Source organism: Brassica rapa, chromosome A07, assembly GCF_000309985.2.
Source record: "Brassica rapa cultivar Chiifu-401-42 chromosome A07, CAAS_Brap_v3.01, whole genome shotgun sequence".
In the NCBI taxonomy this organism is placed as follows: domain Eukaryota; kingdom Viridiplantae; phylum Streptophyta; class Magnoliopsida; order Brassicales; family Brassicaceae; genus Brassica; species Brassica rapa.
In genome coordinates, this window is record NC_024801.2 from 2,417,073 (window position 1) to 2,442,870 (window position 25,798).

Here is a 25,798-nt window from a genome sequence, read left to right on the forward strand (position 1 = left end):
GATCTCTGCGAAAGCCAACGACAAGTGATCGAATATATGCGGAAAATCATGAAAAGATAACAAACGAGTTTAGAGAAAACAGTAGATCTTATTTCGAGTCCGCGTAAGAGCGTTGCGATCATTACAAGAGATCATAAAAGCTTTGGCCGCAAAGGCTGTCAGCGAGTTACTTAGTTCTAGCAGCCTAAAAGCTCAAACCTAGTTGAGTCGCAGCTCGATAACAAAAGACGAAAAAGATATATAAAAGGTTTTTGATTGATTTCGGACTGAACCTTGTTAAAGGCTGCCTACGTACCCCTTTCGAGGATCAAGCCGAACGTAGTTCAATTGATAGAGCTGCACAAGAGATCGAACTGCCTGGGCGAGTTCGTCTAGTAATTGAGTGCCAGTCATAGAAACCAAACTTGTCGAGAATAAAGCCTAAAGTTTCTAAGTGCAGAGAATTCCGAATCTAAAAAGTTCCCCCCTCTTGCTCCTCGCCTAGGACTCCTTATATACTAGCTCCAAGGTCGGTTTACGCTTTTACTCTTCTGCCCTTAAGCCGTCATAGCATAAAAATGGAGATATTCCATTTTTCCCGATCTTCACAATTATCTTCAAAACTTCCGTATTTATCCGCGGAAACTTGATATTTATCCTTCCTTGTGGACCAAGCGTAAACCAGGCTGTGGTTTACGGGCTTTTGATTAGGAAAATCGTAGGATGGGCCTCGAGTCGTGTTTTAGGTCCCTTTGGGCCGTCTTCCGACTCGACACGTTTACTACGAGTTTTCCGCGGTTTCTAATCCGCGAAGTTTGATCGATGAATTAGAATGGCGGGAAACATGGACTGAGCATACGGTCTTCGGGAGATAGCATTCGAAGGTTTTGACGAGAATGCAAGAACTGGTGTCGTATTGACGTTCGGAAAGGTTCAATCGCTACACAGCGACCGAACTTTGGCTCGAGCCCGGTCGCTTCGTAGCGACCGAGCGGGACGAGCGCTCGGTCGCTACGTAGCGACCGAGCTTTGGCTCGAGCTCGGTCGCTACGTAGCGACCGAGCGGGACGATCGCTCGGTCGCTACGTAACGACCGAGCTTGGCTGAGCTCGGTCGCTACGTAGCGACCGAGCTTTGGCTCGAGCTCGGTCGCTACGTAGCGACCGAGCGGGACGATCGCTCGGTCGCTACGTAGCGACCGAGCGAGACGGATGCTCGGTCGCTACGTAGCGACCGAGCTTGGCTCGAGCTCGGTCGCTACGTAGCGACCGAGCTGTGTGCATGCTTGGTCGCCGCGTATCGATCGAGCTTGGCTTGTCCGCGGTCTGATTTCCATACTCGAGCTTGTCCGCGGCCGATTTGGATACATGTCCGTTGCCTTCGGACAATCAGTATTTAGTGGTTCGATTGAGATTTGGACGATATTTTACTGCAAGGCTGTTCGTAAAGATATCTTTACGAAGATTACTTTTCGTAAAAACGGTTATGCTGATTTTTACGTCGTGACCGATTTTCAGACATTGATTCCGTCGTGACCGATTTTGACCCCAACAGTGTCATTTACATGGAACAGTTGATAGCTGATTAGCACACGTTCAACAAGGGAATGTTGCCAGGTGGAATTACATCGAAGCCTCTCATTGTGGCGCCCAAACCTTGGCTTAAACGAGATGGGAAGGAGTCTGTTAGTATTACGCAATCACTCAAACCTAAACATGTCAAGAACTAAAAGACATCAGCCATGAAGCAAAGGTGCATAAGTTCCTACTTCACACATTCTTGTTCAACCAGCTTCACCAATGAACAGCTTACGGAAATGGTGATCCAACTAAAAACTCAGATGAAGCAGCTGCACCAACTGATCAAACGGAAGAAGAAACGATCTCATGGTACACAATCATCTTTTCACACACTGATGTCCCGTCGCAAGAAGTCCGACACACCTGATGACACTTCTCAGCCTGAACCCCTTCCTCTCAATGATGACGTTCCAAATGATCAGGTAGAATTTAATCTTTTGAACTCCTCCTACAAACTGTTGATACATTCCTCCGTTGACTACTGAATCTATTTTGATCAAAACTCATTTTTTATGATGTCTAGGATGTGGGTGCAATGGAAACAAATGGGCTACCTGAAAGCCAGTCCCCTATCAGCAGTAAATATGCAGCTCAACTACATCATCATTCCACCAAAACCCGTCCTAAACCTCTCCTTCTGCCTACCAACAACTCGCCACCACCCACCTCTCTTGTGGTTAGCTCCCCTGTTGCCAACCCAATCATCCACACACCAATCGTCCATGACTCTCATGACCACCCTTCCCCAACTGTCCACATATCTCGTGAACACAATGCAGAGAGTGATCACGTCTCTCCCATTTATATAACAACCATACATCATCCTCCTGCGGATACTGACATGATCAAGACTAACCAAAATTCTTCCACCAATCACCCTTCAGACGATCTAGAGCGACCTCCCACACCAGTCACCCTGAAACCAGCTACCTCGTTGACAACAACACGACTGCATATGCAAGGTGGAGAGTTGGAGGAAGCTGTAGCTTGGAAAGCATTGATTGTGCCAGTATGAACGGCGAAACCTGACAAAGTATCATTACTCTTAGTGGTAAGTAAGTGGTACTTACAGACGTCTTAAATCACAGTTTTGGATGATTCCTACTTATGTCTGATAAGGCTTTCTAATTTTTTTCTCACACACCTTCCATGTTACCCCTCCACTTTTGAATTTTCTAACAACTTTCTTCTCGAACTGGCGCAACCAAAGAAATGGATAACAACCTACGTAAGTTCTTCTCACTATTAATTTTGTTACCATTACTCTTTTATCAGCATATGGAAATCCTTATCCACATGCTCGCTGCTAGACATTCCACCCAACTTGCCAGAGAATACGCAACATTCACCACACCCTTCCTAGCGATATTTATCGAGGATATCTGGGTGGAATTCAAGCGATCTAGAAAGAAGGCAACCTTCAGCTGGGACGAGCGTCTGGTCGACATTGTCCTACCTCCTAGAATGAAAGAGATAGACGATATCCACACCGTCTACACTCCTATGATTTGGAACGACTCTCATTGGGTGGTGTGTGAACCGAAATTCGCACTGTCGATTTACGTAATCGGAGGAAAGTCAAGAAATCCTAAATTTCCCTGAGGTCCCAGATTCTCTGCGAGAGCCGACGACAAGTCACCAAATAAATGCAGAAAATATGAAAAGATAACAACACGAATTTATAGAAAATGTAGATCTTACTTTGAATCCATGTAAGAGCGTTGTGATCATTACAAGAGATTATAAAATCTTCGGCTGCAAGAGCTGTCAGCGAATTACTTAGTTCTAGCAACCTAAAACCTTAAACCTATTTGATTCACAGCTCGATAACAGAAGACGAAAAAGATACGAAAAAGATTTTGATTGATTTCAGACTGAACCTTATGAAAGGCTGCCTACGTACCCGTTTTGAGGATCAAGCCGAACATAGTTCGATTGAAAGAGTAGAACAAGAGATCAAACTGCCTTTGCGAGTTCGTCTAATAATCGAGTGCCAATCATAGAAACATAACATGTCGAGAATAATGCCTAAAGTTTCTAAGTGCTGAGTGTCGTTTTCCAAATATTTTTTAGTAGTCGTTTTCCCAATATTTTGGACTACTGTCAACCGATTCTTCTTCAGGAGTGTCGATCGATTTTTGGTGAGAAATGTCGATCGATGTCGCTGTGTGAGTTTCGATCGATGCCGAGTATTCTGTCTCGTACTCAGCTCCATAGTGGCTTGCTACGATGAGTCCTGGATGATCAATTCTTCTGGAGGACGTATGTGGCTTCTTGACTGGAATAGGATTGTAGTGGACATGAGGATCTATGAACTTTAGGCACAACTGGTTAGTTTGCAAGTTGCACACTGCTCTTACTCTCGACAAGAAAGCTCTCCCAAGTAATAGAGAAGAGTTCCAGTTTAGATTGATATCCAAGACATGTATATCAACTGGAACTAGGGAATTACCAATCTGCACCTCTAGGTCTCGCACAATTCCTCATGAGCTCCTCTGAGAACAATACACAAAAGTGATTGATTCCTTGGAAGGCTCCACCTGAAGACCCAGATGGTCTGCCATAACCCTAGGTAGGATGCTGACGAATGCTACTGTGTCGCACATGGCATGTGGGAACTCAATACCCTTCACCGTACATGGTATTGCAAATTGCCCAGGATCACTCTTCTTCTTCTTCAGTGTAAACCTCTTCTTCATCTTTTCTCTAGCTTCACAGATCATTCTCCTAATGTCCTCTTCGGTCTCTCTAGTTTCTCTGAAGAACATCCACAATATGTGGGTAAAATAAGCCTCCTCGAATGACTTTTCTAAAGGAATCCTGAAAACTCTCTTTTGGAAACTTTCCCTTTCCTTTTCATTAGCTTCCCTCTTTAGATGTTTCGCCACTTTTCTTTCTTTTCCTCAGGGTTCTTCCCATAGGAACCCTATCAACTTCTATAGGATCTGCTGCATCATCTGAATGTGCACTGGTGGCCTCTAGTAGGTTATCTGAAGGTTTGGGTTGTGGCCTGAGCGCATTGAGAGGTACAACGTCTATCTTTGGCATCTGCACTAGGTATGTAAGAGGTGCGCATCGATCAATGGGCGCTGGAGGTTGTCGATCGATGGCGTTCTCTTTCTGTCGATTGACGGCAGTATCATAATGTCGATCGATTTTTACAAAAACAGGAGTGAGCGGATGTGGGTGTCTTGCTGCGAACATCTCGTGAGTCAAGATCCTCACGGCATTGCAAGATGCGGTCGACTCCGTAGGTGTCATCGATTGATTCTCTGGAGAGCATGTCAATCGGTTTTGATCAAAGTCTATCTATCGATTTTCGAAGTCCAGCGTCGATTGGCACCAATGCGATCCGCAGAAACTCATCGAGCTTTCTACTTTGAAATCTCCTTCTTGCAGCTTCTCCTGCTTCACCACTTGCCATAAATCATCATCTATGATGGCGTTCACGTGGTGCTTCGTCACATCATCCACTACCCCTTTTGTTAAGGCTTCTTGCCTCTTAACAGCTTCTCCTGTCTGAACAATCTGCGTCCCCAGCTTTTTCACATGGGTGCTCAAAGTCTCAAACTTTTTGTTCAGGTTGGTGTAGACATAGTCAATCTTCCCATTGAAGTCTACCGTCATGCGCTGTTGTCCTTCAAGAACTCTGTCAAGCTTCTCTTCAATCTTGCTCTCTTGAGTAGGTGGTGGTGGCTTCTGGAAGTAGGAGTTTCCATAACCCCTGTTGTTGTTGTTGTAGTTCTTGCTGTAGGGTTTCTGCTGCTGTGAACTCTGGTTGAAATTACTTCTTTGTCCATAGAAGTTTCCATTCTGGTTTCCAGACCTCTGAAATCTAGTTCCACTGATGAAGTTCGCATCTTCTTCTACCTCTCCTCTACCCTCTGTGTCTACAGCCTCTGCATCCTCAACTAAGCAGCCATGCTTCCTAAGAAGCTTGTGAACACTGTCCAGCTTTGCCTTCACTTCATCCATCTGATCATTCCCAAGAATGACTGCAGATCTCTTCCTCTCAAAATCAGTGTACTTGGTGTTGGTGCTGGATGCTAAGTTCTCAATAACTTTCACAGCTTCCTCTGGGCTCTTGGTGTTGAAGTTCCCATTTCTGGAAGCACCAAGAGCAATCTGATATTGCACCGCAATGCCTCTGTAGTAAGTATTGAGTAACTGTACTTCATCGAATCCATGGGGTGGACAATCTCTCTGATAAGACTTGAATTTGATCCAGGAGCTTCCGAATGATTCTGCAGGCTCCTTAGTGAATGTAGCAATCTTGCTCCTCAAGTCTTCAGCATGCGCCTCATCAAAGAAGTTGCAGAAGAATGCATTCTTGATGTCGCTCCAGGATATGAAGGATCCTGGTGGTAACTGCTAAAGCCAATGCAAAGCATCTCCAGCAAGTGAGTACTTGAAGAGCTTGCATAGGAGGTAGTCTTCAGAGACTCCCTCGACGTTTAATATCAGATATTAGATCCTTGAACCTCTCGAGATGGTCCATATGCTGCTCGTGAGATAACCCATAGTAGGGCGTATGTTCCACGAGTCTGTAGTATTGCGGCTTCAACTCGAAATTCCCCCCCCTGAATAGTTGGAGGACGAATGGCTGATCCCTTGGTGTAGAACTGATCTGGACGGTTGTAATCAGCCAACGTTCTGAGTCGAGCAGCCTCATCTACATGTAGAGTAGTGCATGTAGCATCAGTATCATACTCAGGGATTTCATCCACATGAGCATCTATCCTCTGACCTGCTGCATTTCGCAGATAACCTTCCTGGTCATGCAGGTCTCCCTTCTCTCCCGTACAAGTATCAAGGTCGCAACCATGTCTCCCGGTTCAGTATCGATCGATGTTCGGACTGAAGTATCGATCTAGGTCGGATGGAAGATGTCGGTCGACGGAAGAAGAGTGTCTTCGGTCGATGGTGGTGAGCGAGTGTCGGTCGATGAGACTGGTGTCTGGGTCGACGGTGGCTGACGAAAATCGATCGACGAACAAGTGTTGTTGTCGATCGATTTGGAACGTATTCCTTTGCGGATTGACCGTTCCAAGCTTGCAGGATCTGATGAGAATAGCAGTTGAGTTTCTTTGTTGCTTCTGGTACTGCTAGGCATGTACCTGAAAAGACAAGAAGAAATTTTTGTGTCAGAAAGTGGTTTTAAGAAGAAACCTAGACTAAACAAGACTAAATAGGCCCACCAATACTATATCTCTTTCGCTTCCATCTCCTCCACCACAGAACAACATAATTGACAAGAGGAGGATGACTGGAAGTTGTGAACAGCTCAGTTGGGTTGGATCGTGGAAGAAACCCGACGACTCTCCATCATCCGTGAGGTCAGATTTCCTCTCTCTCTATCTCTATCTCTCCCTCACTCTCTCTGTTCTGACAGAGGCAAACCCACGGCAGAGCTTCACTTCCTCGGTAGCAGAGACGGAGAAGACAGAGGAAGAGGAATGCGGCAGTGAAGATATAGGAGCGACGGTGGTTTGTTCGTGTGAGACCCTTATGAATCATCTCACCAACTGTGGCTTTCAGTCTACTCCTCGAGGTGAGAGGGTGCAACAGTCTATGTTAAAATATATTGAAAATTACAGAAAATAATACATTTATTATAGTGATTAAATGTGTTTTCTTAATATGTGTGAAAACGTTAGAAAGTCTATCTTTGTGAAACGGATAGAGTAATAAATTTTGATTTATTGTAGAAAGACCTATCATAGTCCAAAAATATTGTTATAGTTAAGTTAATAACAATATTCAAGTATTGTTATTGTATCTGTACATTTTTTAGCGTTTAAAAAACTGCTATCGTAAGGAGGGTATCTATAATGGCTGCTGATGACATAGCATTTGTGAATTCGCTATGAAATGTCTACTATAACATATTTCATATGCTAAGAATGTACATATTTCTTGTAGTGTCGTAATTTCGTTCAATGGCTCTAGAATCTGTATTATGTAATCTCTTTGTTATTTTAGTTGTTATGTTTTAACTACTAGGAACTCATGATTAATCCCTTTTGTTGCTCTGTTTGTTTTGGTAATTTTTTTTTCCTTTCAATGTCTCAGTCAAAACAAACAACTACTAACAACAACTGTCCCATTTCAAAGTACTAAAAGCCGCTTTAAACAAGATTCGATACAAGAACCGTCCATATCCACAGTCTGATAACTAAGAAACTACAATACTTAGATGCGATTGTATTAGACTGATAAGTCAAAGATAACTTGAAACTATATGAAACAAGATAGATTATTTTGTTCTTAAATCACGAGTTCACAATAGATTTCTATGAACCAGTTTCTGTGATTGTGTCCCTCCCCCTACACCTACCACATTTGTTCAGAACCAGTTTCTTCTTAGGGACCTGCAACATACAAAACAACAACCAACAAGCTATAACTCTCAAACATACCAAATTGTTATCACAAAACAAAGAACAAAACTAACTTGTATCTCCCCAGTTGATGGTATGTGTGTTTTTCGGCGGCGTCGTGATTGTCTTTTTGTATTCGGAGGGTACAAAATCATACTGCTCACTTCTTCAGGTATTTCAACATTCCTCGGATCACCATCTGGGTTGATATCACCTTCATATGTCTCCCTCCACGATGTTGTTTTATACCAATGCCCACATAAGGTGTTGTAAGGCACACCAACACCATCTGCTGCAATCATAGCATGCCCGCAAGGAATTTTAATCTCATCAAAATACTTACAACTGCACTTTCTCTCAGCTAGCATTACCTGGTCTTTGTCCCCCCCCCCCCCAAACTTCACTGAATTTATCTTGCTGCCTCTAACCGTAATCATGTTCTTAGTCATCTGTTTGTCAACTTCAACGCTCACCAAACCTCTATGTTTCTCAACATTTTTTCTTCTCGCACTAAACCATCTAGTCATCATCCTCTGTATGAATGTTACCAACTCAACTATAGGGGCTCTCCTCCCCTCCAACAAAGCCTTGTTTAGTTTCTCATCAATATTGCTTGTCAAGATGTTGTACATATGACCTGGGAAGTTAGCTCTTGATCATTGAGCTACACCGATTTTCCCCAAATAAATTTCACAAGCACAGTTAGTCGCCCTGATCTTGCCATAAAGATCCTTAAATTTTAGTGGCCTATATGCCATTGCTGCTACATTAACCATCTTTGTTAAGTTCTTACTTGAAAACTTAGAGTTCACATTCTTTGCCAAATGAACTATGCAAGCTTCATGCTTTGTGATATACCATGGATTTTACCCACTTTTAGCCATGGTATATAGGTATTTTTAGATACATTGTAGTTGTTTTGGAGTTTTTAGTATGTTTTCAGGTTTTGGAGTGATTTAGAGGAAAGTGGTGATTTTGGTGCATTTTGGAGATAAAATAATAAAGACTCGTAGTTGACCATCGAACAGTCTAATGGTCGATGATTGAAAACAATAATCGATCGACAGCAAAGCGCGCAAATGCCAGATTTGGTTCCAGCCGACTTTAAGCCCAAGTTCCACAAGAATTACCAAATTTCCCCTGACGAGTTTTAACCTAATATTTATGTGTTCTGCCATTGTTCTAGGCAACACATGCTTTCTACGCTTTCATATTTTCATATAGAAAAATATTTAGTCTTAAGTTTGAAGAGAAGATCCAAGAACTCCTTCAGAGATTTGTGATTTAAACTCCAAGTGTTTCTACTCTTATCTATTTATGCAGTTTTCTTATTATTTTGTTATGAATTGCTTAGCCATGTCTGAGTAGTTCTCTTTGTTAGAATTAGGGTTCAGATATTCATGAGGGATTAGCCAAAATATAGAATCCTAAGTGTTAGGATATCTATCAGTTGAACTGTTATTTAATGCATGTGTTCTAGAGTAGCTAACTAGGACCTTGTCCATAAATATTAGAGTGTAAGCCGAAGCATGGTCATTTGTCTAATCTAGTTTACATTGTGCTAGGATTGCTAGAAACAAGCGGAAGCTAATTTAGTTTAACTTAGTGAACGCGTCAAACCCGTGCGGTAAAGCTTCCTGGAAGGAATTTCGATCAACAACTCAGTAATTGCATCGATCGACAGACTGAAAGGTGTATCAATCGAAAATCCATAATTGGTATCGATCGACACTTTCTCAAGACCAACAAGCAACAACTGAGATCTTAGATCGGGCAATAGAGAGTCTAAAAATACGGAAGTTGATCGACTATTCTTTAAGTTTGAATTCTAGAATATCCAACATACACATATATCTCTATAATCCCGATTCTCTGAATAGAAACCCTAAGTCTAACGTCTTTCATATCTATTTCAAAACCTCAATCAATCTACCAAGCAACTACCTTGCTCACCACTGCTATTTATATTTAAAGTATTTGACCTGGCTTAGTCACATAACTATAGATCTTTTGTGTGCCGTAGCTCCATGTGAATTCGATCCCTAAGGCTACCACTCGACCTCTTATTTGAGAGAGTAAATCACTCTTTAGGGTAATTTGAATGATATCACTTAGCTTGAGAATAGATCTTACTCACCGCATTCGATATGCAGACCACCCTATCAGATAAATACTAATAATTGATAATTTTTATCAAAAATACTAATATAAATAAAAACGTGTTGGTTTAAGTGCTAAAAGAGTTTCGGCTGAAACTACCGCTAGATGGGTTCGACTTACATTGATCATCTAATTGCGCCTTTAACAATAGAATAACGTGTATCCGGACGTAAAACTTCGGATCCCACAATTATCAATATGAATTATTAAAAGTCATAAAATAAATACACCTGTTAAAATATACATTTGTAATGTAATTATAATTTTATTTATTTTAGTATAAACATTAAACAGGTGAAATTGCAAAGTATAAGAAAATACATTAAAAAAAAAGAAGAAGTTAAGCAAACCACACTTTATACGAGTATTTTGACCGAACATTGCGTTCTAGCTACCATGATTGAAAAGTAAAATTTTTGATTTATTTATTATTTTATTTTTCTCTAAGTCCAAGAGCACAAAAAAATGTGAATGGTTGACATATTGTCAACTGCTCCTTCCCGCTACGGAACGCCATTAACATTCATACCCATAATCAAGAAATTATAAACGTCACTAAGGTTGACTTTTTTTAACATTGGTTTTTTTTTGGTTTAAAAACATTGTTTTTTTCTAAATACTTATAACGATTTTGTTATTTTATTTTTAATTACTAGCTGCTAGATATATTTGTCAGAGACTCAGAGTTATCGCATTTTGTTATAGAGAAACTTACATAATAAAACACAATCTGACTTTTGTTTACGAGACACATTGTCTTCTTTGCACACTTCTCTTTACACAAAAAGCAAGATGTAAATAAACTTGTTTTTTGTGTAAGGGGTAGTGTGCAAAGGAGACAATATGTCTTTTAATGTAAACAAAAGTCAGATTATGTCATATTATGTAAGTCTCTTGTGGAAGAATGGACTGCACAACAGTGAAAGTAGCAAAATTATATTATTCATTACAACACAACTAAATACTCACTCTGTTCCTAAATGATCCATATTTTAGAAAAAAATGTTTGTTTCAAAAAGATGCATATTCTATGTTTTCTATGAAAAAATTGCAAACTTTAAGAAAATTAATTGGTTTTAATAGATTACTATTGGTTAAAAGTTGTCGAAAATTGAAAATTACAAAAAACTATAAATTTAATGTGTTTCTTAATATATGTAAAAATATTAAAAAATCTATTTTTTAGGAACGGAGAGAGTATTAATTAGTATTTTAGCAAAAAAAAAACTAATTAGTATTTTTGAGGATCGATGTATATTAACTTTTAAGGAAAATATGTATTCTTAAAATTGTCTTGATTATTTATAAATAAATTATACAAAAATAATTTTTGTGTGACACACACACAAGTCAAATTTACTTTTATCAGTTTATTAAAATGATGTTTTATCACAAAATGGAATGTTATGTATTAAGTTTTCAAATCATATAAAAGCATACTAAATTAGAAAACACAGAAATTACTATATAGTATAATCGAACGCATGAACGGCACAAAAATGAGAAATAATAGTGGCTAAACGGTCGATTATAGTGAACATTTTCTTTTTGTTTGAACAAACGGTTTTTCTAAGTTTCATTAACAAATTTAACTGAATGTATTATAAATTTATCCTTAATAACCTAAGCTATGCTGGGTTTACTTTGGATTCTTAAATTGATGTGGCTTTTATTTTATTCGTAAAAGATAACAAACTTTTGTTCTATATGATAATATCAGAAATTTTTTTTTGTCAAAAACAAATTGCAATAAAATCAATTAAACCCTAAATCCTAATCTCTAAATTTTTGGGTAAATCCTAAACCGTTGAGTAAACCTTAAACCTCTGGATAAATCCCAAATTTTAAATCAAAAACACTAAATACTAAACACTAAAATACTCGAGAGTTTAAGGTTTATGATTTGGGTTTTATGATTTAGGATTTAGTGTTTTAGTGTTTAGTGTTTTTGATTTACGATTTAGAATTTATCTAAGAGTTTAGGGTTTACCCAAAAATTTAGGGTTTATAGTTTACTCAAAGATTTAGAGTTTAGGATTTGGGTTTAGTGTTTTGCTAACGATGTTAAAAAATATTTTTTCAAAAAATTCTTTTTTTGTAATTACTATTATTTTTATTATTTGTTTTATTTTTTTATTTAAAAACATAATATAAATTGATAATATTTTATTTTCTTTTCTGAAAAATATTGAATATAAAATAACGAAATATTATTAATTAGTGAACCTAAAAGTTCATCCTAGGAGGTGAACCCAAAAATAACTCAAAAATAAATAATACAAAAGAATTTAAACAACATTTCTTGGAATAAAAATTATGTAATCTAGATATAATAAGGATCCTCAGGGGGTGGATTGTGAGTTTACTGGGTTTAAGCGTGGGCTTTATGGGCTACAGGACTTTGGGATCATAAGATTGTTGGGTATCATTAAACTCCAATCTTTCGGCTCGAAAGAGCAATATAAGCATGTTTATATATGAAAATATTAAGTTGGAACTGTAGAGGTCTTGGAAGTCATTGGACAATAAGTTATCTTCGGGAGATATGGCATAAACACAAACCAGACTTTTTGTTTTTATCGAAACGAAACAGGACTTTGGATTTGTACAACGATTTCAATCACACTTTGGTTTTGATAATGTGGTTACAGTGGATCCTATTGGGAGAAGTGGTGGTTTAGCTCTTTATTATAACAATGAGTATCAAGTTAAAATCTTGTATTCTAGCAATAGAATGATAATGTTGAGGCGGTCGTCAATGGGAAACAAGCTTTCCTTACCTTTGTATATGGAGAGCCGGAACAGACACTACGGGAACAGGTTTGGGAGAGATTAACCCGGTATGGTTTAGCCAGATCAGAACCTTGGTTTATTATAGGAGATCTAAATGAGATTACTGGAAATCATGAAAAGGATGGAGGTTCTCTAAGATGTGCGACTTCATTTATTCCTTTCAACAATATGATAAGAAATAGTGGGCTACTAGAATTTCTGGCTCGTGGCAACAAAATGTCATGGCAAGGACGGAGGGGTAAAGGGAAAGGAGCTGTGATGGTCAGATGTCGACTAGATAGAGCCTTGGCTAATGAGGAATGACATACACTTTTTCCATTTTCTTATACAGAATATTTGAGAATGGTGGGATCAGATCATCGTCCCGTCATTGCTTTTTTGGATGACAAACCATCAAAGAGAAGAAGGGGCCAATTCAGGTTTGATAAGAGATGGATAGGTCAAGAGGGGCTCATGGAATCAATAGTGTCAGGCTGGACAGAAACTCGGGTAGGACAATCAGAGGATTTTATCTCTAAAATTAATAATTGTCGTCATGAAATATTCTCTTGGCGGAAAGACAATCAACCATATGGGAAGGAAAAGATCCAGAATCTCCAACAAGCATTAGAAGAAGTACAAACAGACAACAATAGATCACAGGAGGATATTCTAGAGATTTCCAGGAAATTACAGGAGGCCTATAAAGACGAGGAGGAGTATTGGCATCAGAAGAGTCGGAATATGTGGTACTCATCCGGGGATCTTAATACAAAGTTTTATCATGCTTTGACAAAGCAACGCCGAATCCGAAATAAAATCGTGGGCCTCCATGATGAAGCGGGTAATTGGATCACAGATGAGAATGGTGTTGAAAAGGTGGCGGTAGATTATTTTGAGGGTTTGTTTAACTCTACTAATCCTACCGAGTTTGATAGTTTTCTGGATGAGATAGGATCATCAATCTCTCCACAGATGAATCAAATGCTACTACGGTTAGCAACGGAGGAAGAGGTCAGACAAGCTCTATTCATGATGCATCCAGAGAAAGCTCCAGGACCGGATTGAATGACAGCTCTTTTTTTTCAGCACTCTTGGCATGTAATTAAAAAAGATGTGGTTGAGTTGGTGAATAATTTTTTGGTCACAGGAGAATTGGATCCAAGGCTAAATTTAACCAATATTTGCATGATACCAAAGGTGGAGAGACCGACAAGGATGACGGAACTAAGGCCGATAAGTCTTTGTAATGTTGGATATAAAATAATATCAAAAGTTTTGTGTCAAAGATTGAAAATTTGTCTTCCCAGATTAATCTCGGAAACACAATCGGCTTTTGTGGCAGGTCGATTAATTTCAGATAATATTCTTATTGCGCAGAAAATGTTTCATGGTTTGCGAGCCATTAAGTCTTGTCAGAGTAAGTTTATGGCTATAAAAACCGATATGAGTAAGGCATATGATCGGATTGAGTGGAATTTTATTGAAGCTCTCCTGCATAAAATGGGTTTTGATTCTCACTGGATCAAATTAATGCGAGAGTGTGTCTCTTCAGTCCAATACAGGGTACTTCTCAATGGGCAGCCTCGGGGTCTTATAATCCCTCAGAGAGGATTACGGCAAGGGGATCCTTTATCCCCTTATTTATTTATTATGTGCACGGAGGCGTTAATTTCAAATATTAAAAAGGCGGAGCGGGAGAAACAATTAACCGGTATGAAAGTGGCAAGAGCTTGCCCTGCAATTTCTCATCTATTATTTGCAGATGATAGTTTGTTTTTCTGTAAGGCAAACAAGGAAGAGTGTCAAACTATCCTCAGGATCCTAAAGGACTATGAGTCTGTCTCAGGGCAACAGATTAATTTCCAGAAATCCTCTATTCAATTTGGACATAAGATTGATGAAGCTAGTCGTCAAGAGTTGAGAGATTTTTTGGGAATTCAGAATCTAGGTGGTATGGGATCTTATTTAGGCCTGCCGGAAAGTCTAGGTGGTTCTAAGGTACAAGTGTTTGGCTTTGTACAAGATCGATTGAATAATAGGGTTAGTGGATGGACTTTTCGATTTTTTACTAAGGGTGGAAAGGAGGTGATCATTAAATCAGTGATTACGGCTCTACCAAACCATGTGATGTCGGTGTATCGGTTACCGAAAGCTACAGTTAAGAAGCTTACGGGTGCCGTAGCCCAATTTTGGTGGAGCCCAGGAGGCAGTACAAGAGGCATGCATTGGAAATCTTGGGATAAAGTGTGTGTACATAAGGATAATGGTGGGCTGGGTTTTAAGGATTTAACTGATTTGAATACGGCAATGCTTGGGAAGCAGTTGTGGCGGCTAATCGAGAAGCCAAATGCTCTTTTCTCTCGAGTTTTCAAAGGAAGGTACTACAGGAATGCTTCACCCCTGGAACCGATTCGCTCATACTCCCCGTCATATGGCTGGAGGAGTATCATTTCTGCTAGATCTCTGGTTTGTAAAGGACTAATTAAAAGGCTGATCCCTGGCTCCCATCCACTCGCCCGAGACCAGCTAATAAAAACCTTTATAATAGTTACCCGGACCTCACAGTGGATTCTCTCATTGATTCGGAATCCCGAACATGGAATTTACAGGCAATTAGGAATTTGGTGGATCCACAAGATGTAAAAATAATTGAGAGTATACCATTGAGTAGAAATCAGATGGAAGACAGGAGTGGATGGCACTTCACCAAGAATGGGAAATACACGGTACAATCAGGGTATCAGGTGGAAAGGATTTATCCGGATAAGGAGAAACCACCTGAGTGTTTTGGTCCCAATGTAGATATTCTCAAAGCATTCTGCTGGAAAGTGCGATGTCCCCCAAAGTTAAAGCATTTTTTATGGCAGCTGGTGTCCGGTTGTATAGCGGTAAAGAAAAATCTCAAAGCGAGAGGAATACAAGGCGACATTTGTTGTGCCCGGTGTGGAGACCCGGAGGAATCAATAAACCATGTATTTTTCGAATGTCCTCCAGCACGTCAAGTGTGGGCACTTTCGAGGATTCCATCAAATCCAAACCTTTTCCCAAGGGGCTCTCTTTTTGCTAATATGGACCATTTATTTTGGAGAGTTAACCCACAAATGGAGGATCATCAGTTTGCTTGGATATTATGGTATATTTGGAAGGCCCGGAACAACAAAGTGTTTAGTAACCTTGATGTTGAGCCAAGGGAAACGCTTCGATTAGCCGAAGTTGAATCAACGCTGTGGGCTGAGGCACATGTTATTAACAATCATAGATTGGCACATGAATTACAGGTCAGGCCGGAAATAGGAACCACAGGAAGATGGTGTTTCACAGACGGTTCTTGGAAAGATAAGGACCAATTCTCAGGACAAGGATGGCTTAGTACGTTACCAGGTTTTGATGGTTTATTAGGAGCAAGGAATGTCAGGGCATGCCTTTCACCCCTTCATTCGGAGATAGAGGCTTTAATTTGGGCAATGGAATGTATGAAAAATTTAAGGCAGTTCCAGGTTACGTTTGCGACGGATTGTTCTCAATTGGTGAAGATGGTTTCGGAACCAGAGGAATGGCCAGCATTTGAAAGCTACCTGGAAGACATCAAGCTTTTGCGACGAAGTTTCATCAACTCAGATATTGTTCATGTTCCTAGGACGGAAAATAAACGGGCAGATAGCTTGGCACGTAGTGCTCGGCAACAACCGTCTTTCGTCGTGCACATGGACGCAGAGTTACCACATTGGTTTACAGAGTCTACATGAGTCTGTAAATGTTTGCTGTCAAAAAAAAAAAAAAAAAAATCCACTGGGAAACATTGTTTGTAATCCATTCAATTCATGTAACTTAGTTGTGGTATGTATCCTCCTCATACCTATCATATGTACATACATCACAAGTACGAAATGGGTAATTAAATAAATTATCATATATAACACAGAACAAAAAAATACAACTGTAGTGCAATATTTTTTGGTGTTTAATCTTCTAAAGAATATAAATACGTGTGTAGCACCAGATGGCTACGTGTATATATATATATATGTATAGTGATGTATAATCAAAGGAAGGCCAAAACTGAGAAGAAGTAAAAGAATGAAACTGTGAGCGAGAGAGAATAATAAGAGGAAGACGAGGTGCTTGGTCTTTGAGATGGTATGTTAGTGGCCTCTGGCTCAAACGAAGAAGCTGGCGGTCTAGCAGATGAAGAAGAACGGTTCGATGGAAGCGCCCTAGCCGATGTCTCACCAGTGTAACCTTAGCCATGAAAGATGAGACAGATTAGAAAGGTAACAAGATAAATAATATGCTCTTACTCGATAAAGAACTCACAATCAGATTCTTTCCAGCCAAGAACCAGTTTCTCACGGTCAAACACGACACGATAGCCAGTCATGAAGTTCTCTGCAAATTGTAAAGAAACCAAAAAATTCAACAAAGATCTTGCATTGTTAGTTTAGAAAGAAAACATGTTTTGAATTTGATACTTACGTCCAATAATGCTAATGTCTTCGATCTTCATGACGCCTAAACAGTAGACATCTGTGTCCTGAAAACATTATAAGAACAGAGAAGACAGAGGTTTAAGTCTAGTGGCAGACAAGCAACAGAGTTGAGCTGTAATAACAGAGATGCCTAACTAACCTTCATGGGGATCACTACTAAAGGGTGATAAACAGGATATGAGCCCCCGCCTTTCATTGTCAGATTCACAGCTGGATACTGGAAGCTGTCTTTGTTTGGGCTGCAAACAGATATAGACACAAAAGCTATTAGCAACAGTCTAGAGAGACTCAGAGAGATGGTGAGTTAGAGTAAAGAGGCAACCTTAATGCATAACAGTACTCAAAAGGTAACTCGGAGTCAGTCTGATAACGTTTGTCCAGAGCTAGAGAATTAAACTGCAAAATCATATCAAGTTTATTTAACGAGTAACGACCATGACCTGGCTTCTCTTTAAACCAGTTTGGCATCATCATATTTTATTTCGGTTTTAATTAACTTTTTGATTCAAAGTATTTTATTTTAAATGATAACTCGTTTTATTTCGGATTCTTTATTAAGAAGTTTGATATTTTATTAGTTTTTTTTATAAATTTTAATTAAAATAACAGGTCGTTCTCGAAAAAGGAGGAGATGGGTGTTACAGTTTATTACGCCATGTACTACCAAATCAAGATCATATACTATAATATAAGATGAAGACTTACACTTTCTGTAATAAGGGTGTAAGCTTCAGCAGTAAGATAGGTAAACGAGGTTCCAGAGTCAAAAACAGCATCAAATTCAAGATCCCCGGTGTTTCCTCCAACGCTTATTTGAGTGACGGTGATGTTGTAAGTCGGACTAGTTAACAGGAATAATAATATGGTAAGTAGAAGTAACCTTCAAGGACACGATTAAGCATTTAAGAAGAGATATCATTTGAGTGATTGCTTACTGTGGTTGTCTAATGTTCAATGGTGTTTCTCGTTGGTCTACGCTACCTCTATCTCCGAAACTGATCCTACCAGCTCCATCGTTTCCAAAACACATTGAGAACGAGTTTGCTGCGATTCCTTCCTTAGCTAATACGCTCGGAACCGATATGTCTTCTAAGCCAAGCCCGAAAAGACCGTTTGGAGCTGCACCATCGTGGAACACACCGGTCTGAACTTGACCACATCTGCTCCAGGACAAAGGGTTTAGTAATATAGATAGTTTGAGAAACACACATCTGCAAGGAAAGAACTCTACTTACCCCAAGGTAACGCGAGCAGGAATAGCTTTGGAGTTTTTGTCGTTTGAAACTAAGTGAAGGACATCTTCAACCAAGACTCCAGTAGAAGAGGTACCGTTTGAAAGATACCGTATCTGGTATGGGCAGTTACTATTTGGGGAAGCGCATCGGTCACCTCTTGTGCATAAAGAGCTATTACAAGGAACTTTAGCACTTGTTGACGATGCATTAGGGCTATAAATATTGAGCTCCAAGCTCTGTTCAACACAAAGAATAAAAAACTCATTTTCGGAACCCAACAATTTCAAAATAGTCGAATGTTTCATTTGGCTATAATAGATCTTTAACTTAACAATACAAGTCAACTGAAGCCTCATTTTAGAACATAACCCATCAAGATTATTCACATTACCGAGGCACCAGGTCCTTTGAGTTCACGAACACAATTGGTACAATCACAGGGCAACCAAAACAAGTCACTTCCAGTATCTAACGCAACCAGAAACCAATTAGACGGCGTCCCGACCGTCACATTCGCGTAATGCAAACTGTACAGAAAAAAACAACAACAAACCAAACATAATAAACATCTCCAAGTCTCACAACAATCAACATAAAGCTAAAGGAGGAAACTTTTACAATCCAAGTGCGTCGACACGAACAGTCTCATTGCCGTCAGCGAAACTGACGAGGGACTGGTCTTGGGTCGCGAGCCTACGCCCTCTGATCACTCTATCGCGATGAGCCATCACTCTGTAATACTGAGAAGAGCCTCGACTAGGCAACCCATCTCCGGGCAAAGCCCCAACGACCCGATCCGAGAACCGGTGGTGAAATTCGAACCCGAATTCGCCAAAGGCTTGGGCTTTACCCAAAACCCAGCTCGAAATCACAATAATAATCAGACCCACAAGCATAATTCTACAGCTCGAGTACAAAACCATGGCGGTGGCTTCTTTCACTACTCCTCCGCCGAGATCTCGGAAACTTTCTTAGAGAAAAAGTTGGAAACTTTCCGAGAATTCGATAGCTAGTGATGAGAATTTCGATACGAAACCGAGAGATTAGGCAAGAAGGAAGGAAGGAAGGATCGTGGAGGAGGAAGCTCTGAAGCTCTCCTCTTCTCTCTTTTGGTATTATGTTGAGCTTTCAAGTCAATTTCTTTACCAAATTAAAATAAAAATACTTTCTAGTCAATTTTATTTTCCTCGGAAAATTATTAAAATGGTTTTGATTTATTTTTTTTAATAGGAAAAAAGGTGGCAGGTAACTTTCCTTCTCTACCTCAGAAATGGCAATAGTCAACGTGGAAGTCGTCGATGTGGGGCCTCAAGTCATATGTGTGGAATATTCAAACAGTGGGTGTGAATGTGATGCAGAATAATATGCAGAACTAATGCAGAACAATTATTTTGCAGATTGTACTGCATTTGTTGTCCATTCACCTTTTTATATGCAGATCATTAATATGCAGTAAAATCTGCATGCAGATTTTTATTACAAAGACTTCGAATGGCATGCAGATCAAGAAAATACAGATCAAACTCAAAACGCAGATCAAGCAGAACAAATGCAGATCAAGCAGATCATGTAGAACAAATGCAAATCTAACTGGTTAAGCTAATTTATCAAATTAGTGTATTTAACCAAATATTAAAAATAATTTTGTAAATTAAATATCTAAAACAAAAATACAAATTCTCATCAATTATTTTTTATTAATTTAATAAATGCAAAGAAATTTTAAACATTATATAAAAGTTAACACAATTATAACAAAAAAAAAATCATAAACAAAAAAAAGTATAATTCTAATAAATATATTGAAACCTTAAAAATTATATAAAATTCATTAAAATGACAAAGAGTATTCCTTTTCCATTTAATTATTTTTATAGTCCAAATTACGAGTTTTACCGGTTTTTACAAGATTTGAAGGTTTAATTCAAATCCGAATTTTAGAGCAACCCGAAACATGAATATGGATGAGTTACGGTTTGACCGGCCAGTCCAGTCTGGTTTTCAAACACTATTCAAAACAGTTGTATCTTTATTTATCAAATAAACTTACTAAATTATCATATTTTATTAAATGTTAGAAAATAATAATTAAAATTAAATATATAAACCAAATATACATATTGTTATTTATAAATAATGAAATTTAAATTACCAAACATCATAGATATATTCATTAAAATAAGTTTTACAAAATAGTAGAAAATAAAAATTTATAAAAAAATATTAATTATTTTAGTTATATTACTCATAACAAGAATAAAAATAAAATATACTATAATATATATGTTTTCTATCAATGTAAATATTATAAATGATTTTAGTAAAGCAAAGAAAATAGATAATACAAAAATAATATATATAAATATATATCTAGTTATTGCAAACATAATATATAAAAATATGAATATGTTGAATATATACTTTTATGTAAATTTTTTATAAAATTATTTAAATTCTATAAAATAAAATCATTTTAAAATAAATTATTTATAAAACGAAATTATTAAATTTTGTTTCAAAGTGAATAACATGAATTAGTAAAGTAGACTATCTATTAATAATTAATAACCAATATAAATAAATTTATATTATTGATCTGTAAGTGTACAGCTTCTTTTTCTTCTTTAATTGCAGATCAAAACATTTATGTGCAATTTAGATCTGCATGCAGATCTTTAATTTTTTAATCATTTATTTTTGATCTGCAAAAAATGTGTTGAATGGCAAAAAAGTTGCAGTTCAATCTGCATTTAAAATGTCCTGCATTTATTCTGCATCTGTTCTGTGTTACATTCAAAGCCAAAGAGATTTATTGATCTGCAAAAAGAAAGGAAAAGAGGTGGGAGAAATGCAGATGGCCAATCATGTAGTTTTATTTTGTTTTCTAAATAGGTTATTTATGTGATTTCATTTATTTTGAAACAAAACACCAAATCTTTCATAAATATTATTAATATTTATACCATTTTCGTTTTATATTATAGTTTATTTATTTTTAAATTATTTATAAAAATAATATATAAAATATGTATTATATTATTTATATCTGATTTGACATAAAATGGTTTAGAAAATGGTATATTTTTAGTATACAGATTACATTTTTAATATATTTTATTTGAAATAAATTGTAATGCATGGTGTGTATCATCGAAAATATATATAATTTCACAATGGAATCATACTCCCTCGGTTTCTAAATAATCCATGTTTTAGCTTTTTCACAAATATTAAGAAAAATTAAATATTTAACTATCAATGCATTAATTTTTAAAATTATAACAATTTCCCATAAATTTAAACCAATAGCAATTCAATAAATCTAAAAAGTGTAGAACATACATTATTTAGAAACGGAGCGAGTATATTATATCTATCTAATTTACAAAATCTCTACAACAGAATGATTTAGTATTTTCATTTCTTATTTTAATGTATCAATTATTTTAGATGAATTTATTTATAATAAGTTATATACACATATATATATATATAACTGTATCCTTTAAAAATAATATTAGTAAAATAATGTATAATATTTTAAAAGTTATTAATATTATATAAATTAGTCTTGGGCATTTTTTTGAACCCCAAAAATCGAACCGGAACATAGCCGAAAAACGAAACTGAAACTAGACCACAATTTTTAAAAACCTGAATTGATACAATTTTTTTATCTGAATAATAAAAACGAATCGAAATTGAACAGATACCCAAAATTCCAAAATATAATAAAATATGAATTACTTATAATTTTAAAATAACTGTGATATTAATTTATAGATAAAACACTATTCAACACATCTGAGTTACTTAAATATTTTCAGGCTTTTAGGATTTTAACTCAGATTTTCTTAGGTTTTATATTTTTTTTTGTTTTAAACTCGATATATTAGTAAATCAGAACCTTTTTTAGTTCGATATGTTTCGGGTTTTATTAAAAAAAACAAACTTGCACCGGCATAATTATTCGAACTGGTTCATTCTAGATATTTTTTGGTTTCCAAATAATCTTAAGAATTATAACCCGAATAACTAGATCCGTCATGAACCGTATACGCAAATGCCCAACGGTATTTCAATTAATGATGATTTGATAAATTAGTTGATCTGCATTTGTTCTGCGTATTTACTTGATCTGCATTTGTTCTGCTTGATCTGCATTATCTGTTGATCTGCATATTTTGAACTGTGTCTCCCATTCGAAGCCAATGTGTAATCGATTGCTGATGAATAATTACGGCATTTTCGCCATTTAATTGTTGTACTAGGATAAGACCCGCGCCTTGCGCGGAATTAAGTTATTATTTTTATTATATTTTGGAGAATGAAACAATAGTTTGGCTTCATTTGGATTAGGGGTGTTCAATCCGAATATCGGGTTGGTTTCGGTTCGGTTCGGGTTTTTTCGGTATTTCGGTTAGTAAAATATAATTATTATTCTAAAACCATATTTACTTTGACTTTAGTCTTTCACATACTTTTGAAAGATTTCAACTTGACGACTAAATTGATCAGCCAATCTTGTTGCTTTAGATCATTAGTATTTATATATATATATATATATATATATATATATATTATTTAGTTTGAATATTTATTAAATAAAAATTCATATGCGTTATATTTTATGATCATTTGTAACTTATTATAACAAAAAAAATAATCTATTGATCACAAAATTTTCAGAGTGGGAATATTCAAATTTCTAATAATATATAAATGTTTTGAAAAATTCAAAATATAACATATAAGAAAAAATATAAATGTTTTTATTATATATTTAATGTGATTTTTTAATATCTTTCAATAATATAAAATTAAAAAAAAAAGAACTAAGATACCAAAATTGTTATCAAATATTTATTATTCATAATAAATAATTTTTATATATACGTTAATCATATTAGGTAATTTCGTAGCTTCTAATTAAGGAAAGTGCAAAAACAAATTTGGTAGATTATTTATCAATTCGATAGTTAGTTTAATAAAAAATATAATGTAAGTTAAGATAGTCCAACCTATTTTTCTAAGAATAGTATATTTTATATAGTCATTTATTAAATGAGAATTTATAATCATACAGTTCTATGATCATTCATATCATTTTATAACTGAATATTTAAATCATCGATAACAAAATTTTCAATGTGAAATCTTTAATAAGTTTATAATTTATAAATGTTTTTGAAAATTCATTGAAAGTTTTAATATTAAAATATTTATGTAATCTTATGGTATATAGTATAATATATATATATATATACGTGTGTTTTATTATTAAATAATATTTTTTACTCATATGGTTTTAAAATCATGTGTATCTTCTTATATTATTAAATAAAAGTTCATATTAATACAATTTTATGATCATTTGTAACTTATTATGACAAAAAAATAATCTATTGATCACAAAATTTTCAGAGTGGGGATCTTCAAATTTCTAATAATTTATAGACGTTTTGAAAAATTCAAAATATAACATATAAGAAAAAATATAAATGTTTTTATTATATATTTAATGTGATTTTTAAATATCTTTTAATAATATAAAATTAAAAAAGAACTAAGATACAAAAATTGTTATCAAATATTTATTATTCATAATAATTAATTTTCACATATACGTTAATCATATTAGGTAATTTCGTAGCTTTTATTTAAGGAAAGTGCAAAACATTTTTTGGTACGTTATTTATCAATTCGATAGTTAGTTTTATAAAAAGTGTAATATAAGTTAAGATGGATCAACCTATTTTTCTAAGAATAGTATATTTTGTATAGTTATTTATTAAATAAGAATTTATAATCATACGGTTCTATGATCATTCATATCGTTTTATAACAAAATATTTAAATCATCGATAACAAAATTTTCAATCTGAAATCTTTAATAAGTTTATAATTTATAAATGTTCTTGAAAATTCATTGAAAGTTTTAATATTAAAATATTTATGTAATCTTATGGTATATAGTGTTTAATCTATATATATATTTATTTATTATTAATATAGTGGTATTACTTAAGCTGGCTGAACTGGAATCAACACTTTGGGCTGAGGCTCAGGTTTTAAGGAATCAGAGAGTGGCACCAGTTACACAGAATAGTTCCATCCAAACGAATACAGGACGATGGTGTTTTATAGATGATTCTTGGAAAGATAAGGCTGTGTTTTCAGGGCAAGGATGGTTTAGTACTTTACCAGGCTTTGATGGATTGTTAGGGGCACGAAATGTCCGAGCATGTCTATCACCTCTTCACTCGGAGGTGGAGGCATTGATTTGGGCAATGAGATGCATGAGAAACTTAAGACAATTTCAGGTTACGTTTGCAACAGATTGTTCTCAGTTGGTGAAGATGGTTTCGGAACCTGAGGAATGGCCTGCATTTGGAACCTATTTAGAAGACATCAAGCTTTTGAGAAGAAGCTTCCACAACTCAGATATCGTTCATGTACCAAGGACGGCGAACCAAAAGGCGGACAGCTTAGCACGTAGTGCTCGGCATCAACCGTCTTTCGTTGTACACATGGATGCAAAGTTTCCAAGTTGGTTCACAGAGTCAATATGAGTCTGTGCATTGTTTGCTGATAAAAAAAAAATTATTAAATGATATTTTTTACTCATATGGTTTTAAAATCATGTGTATCTTCTTATAATAAAAATGTTAAACCATTGATCATTAATTTTTAACATAATAATTTTAATAGTTTTAGTCATTTATTGTCGTTTTTAAAAATTCAAAATATAACATATACGAAAAAATCTAAATTTTATTTTTATAGCTAATTTGATTGTTTAATTTATTTTAATAATATAAAATTAAACAAAAAATGATAGAGGAGATATAAATTGTTATCAAATCTTTATTATTAAAAGCATTAATTGTCATATATATATTAGTCATTTATGGTAATTCCGTAGGTTTTATTTAAGGAACTAAAATAGCATATCATATCATTATATCATATAGTTTGACCAACTTATGTATCTAACAACATATAAAAATCGAATGTGGACCTACTTATTTTTCAATTGAATGTAATTGACTACCTAATTGAGTGTCACCTATGCATTGGGGCTTCTTTTAATTAATACAAAATTGAGGTTACATCTTTTCAAATGTTCCTCAATTAATATATAGGGGATATTTTGTCAACACGTCATTAGATTATTTAAAACTTGATATTAGTATATGTTG

General features: G+C 36.0%; 1 protein-coding gene across 1 annotated transcript; it reads right to left on the bottom strand.

Moving 5' to 3' along the window:
• Positions 1 to 16,762: 16,762 nt before the first annotated feature.
• Positions 16,763 to 19,752, bottom strand: LOC103845921 (aspartyl protease family protein 1). The gene is made up of 10 exons (XM_009122836.3): positions 19,215 to 19,752; positions 18,988 to 19,123; positions 18,597 to 18,832; positions 18,297 to 18,521; positions 18,067 to 18,202; positions 17,684 to 17,757; positions 17,501 to 17,600; positions 17,348 to 17,405; positions 17,189 to 17,260; positions 16,763 to 17,113 (listed from the first exon to the last, which is right to left on the bottom strand). The coding sequence occupies exons 1-10, from the start codon at positions 19,517 to 19,519 to the stop codon at positions 16,917 to 16,919; spliced, it is 1,539 nt and encodes a 512-aa protein (XP_009121084.1). The 5' UTR covers positions 19,520 to 19,752; the 3' UTR covers positions 16,763 to 16,916.
• Positions 19,753 to 25,798: the final 6,046 nt, after the last annotated feature.

What these genes read in the sequence shown, in the direction of transcription:
- LOC103845921 (XM_009122836.3), bottom strand. Translation starts at nt 19,519, where the DNA reads ATGGTTTTGTACTCGAGCTGTAGAATTATGCTTGTGGGTCTGATTATT. An exon ending in CCTGCTCGCGTTACCTTGGG is followed by an intron (nt 18,522 to 18,596) that starts GTAAGTAGAGTT and finishes GTCCTGGAGCAG; the next exon opens with ATGTGGTCAAGTTCAGACCG. An exon ending in TAGTAGTGATCCCCATGAAG is followed by an intron (nt 17,406 to 17,500) that starts GTTAGTTAGGCA and finishes TAATGTTTTCAG; the next exon opens with GACACAGATGTCTACTGTTT.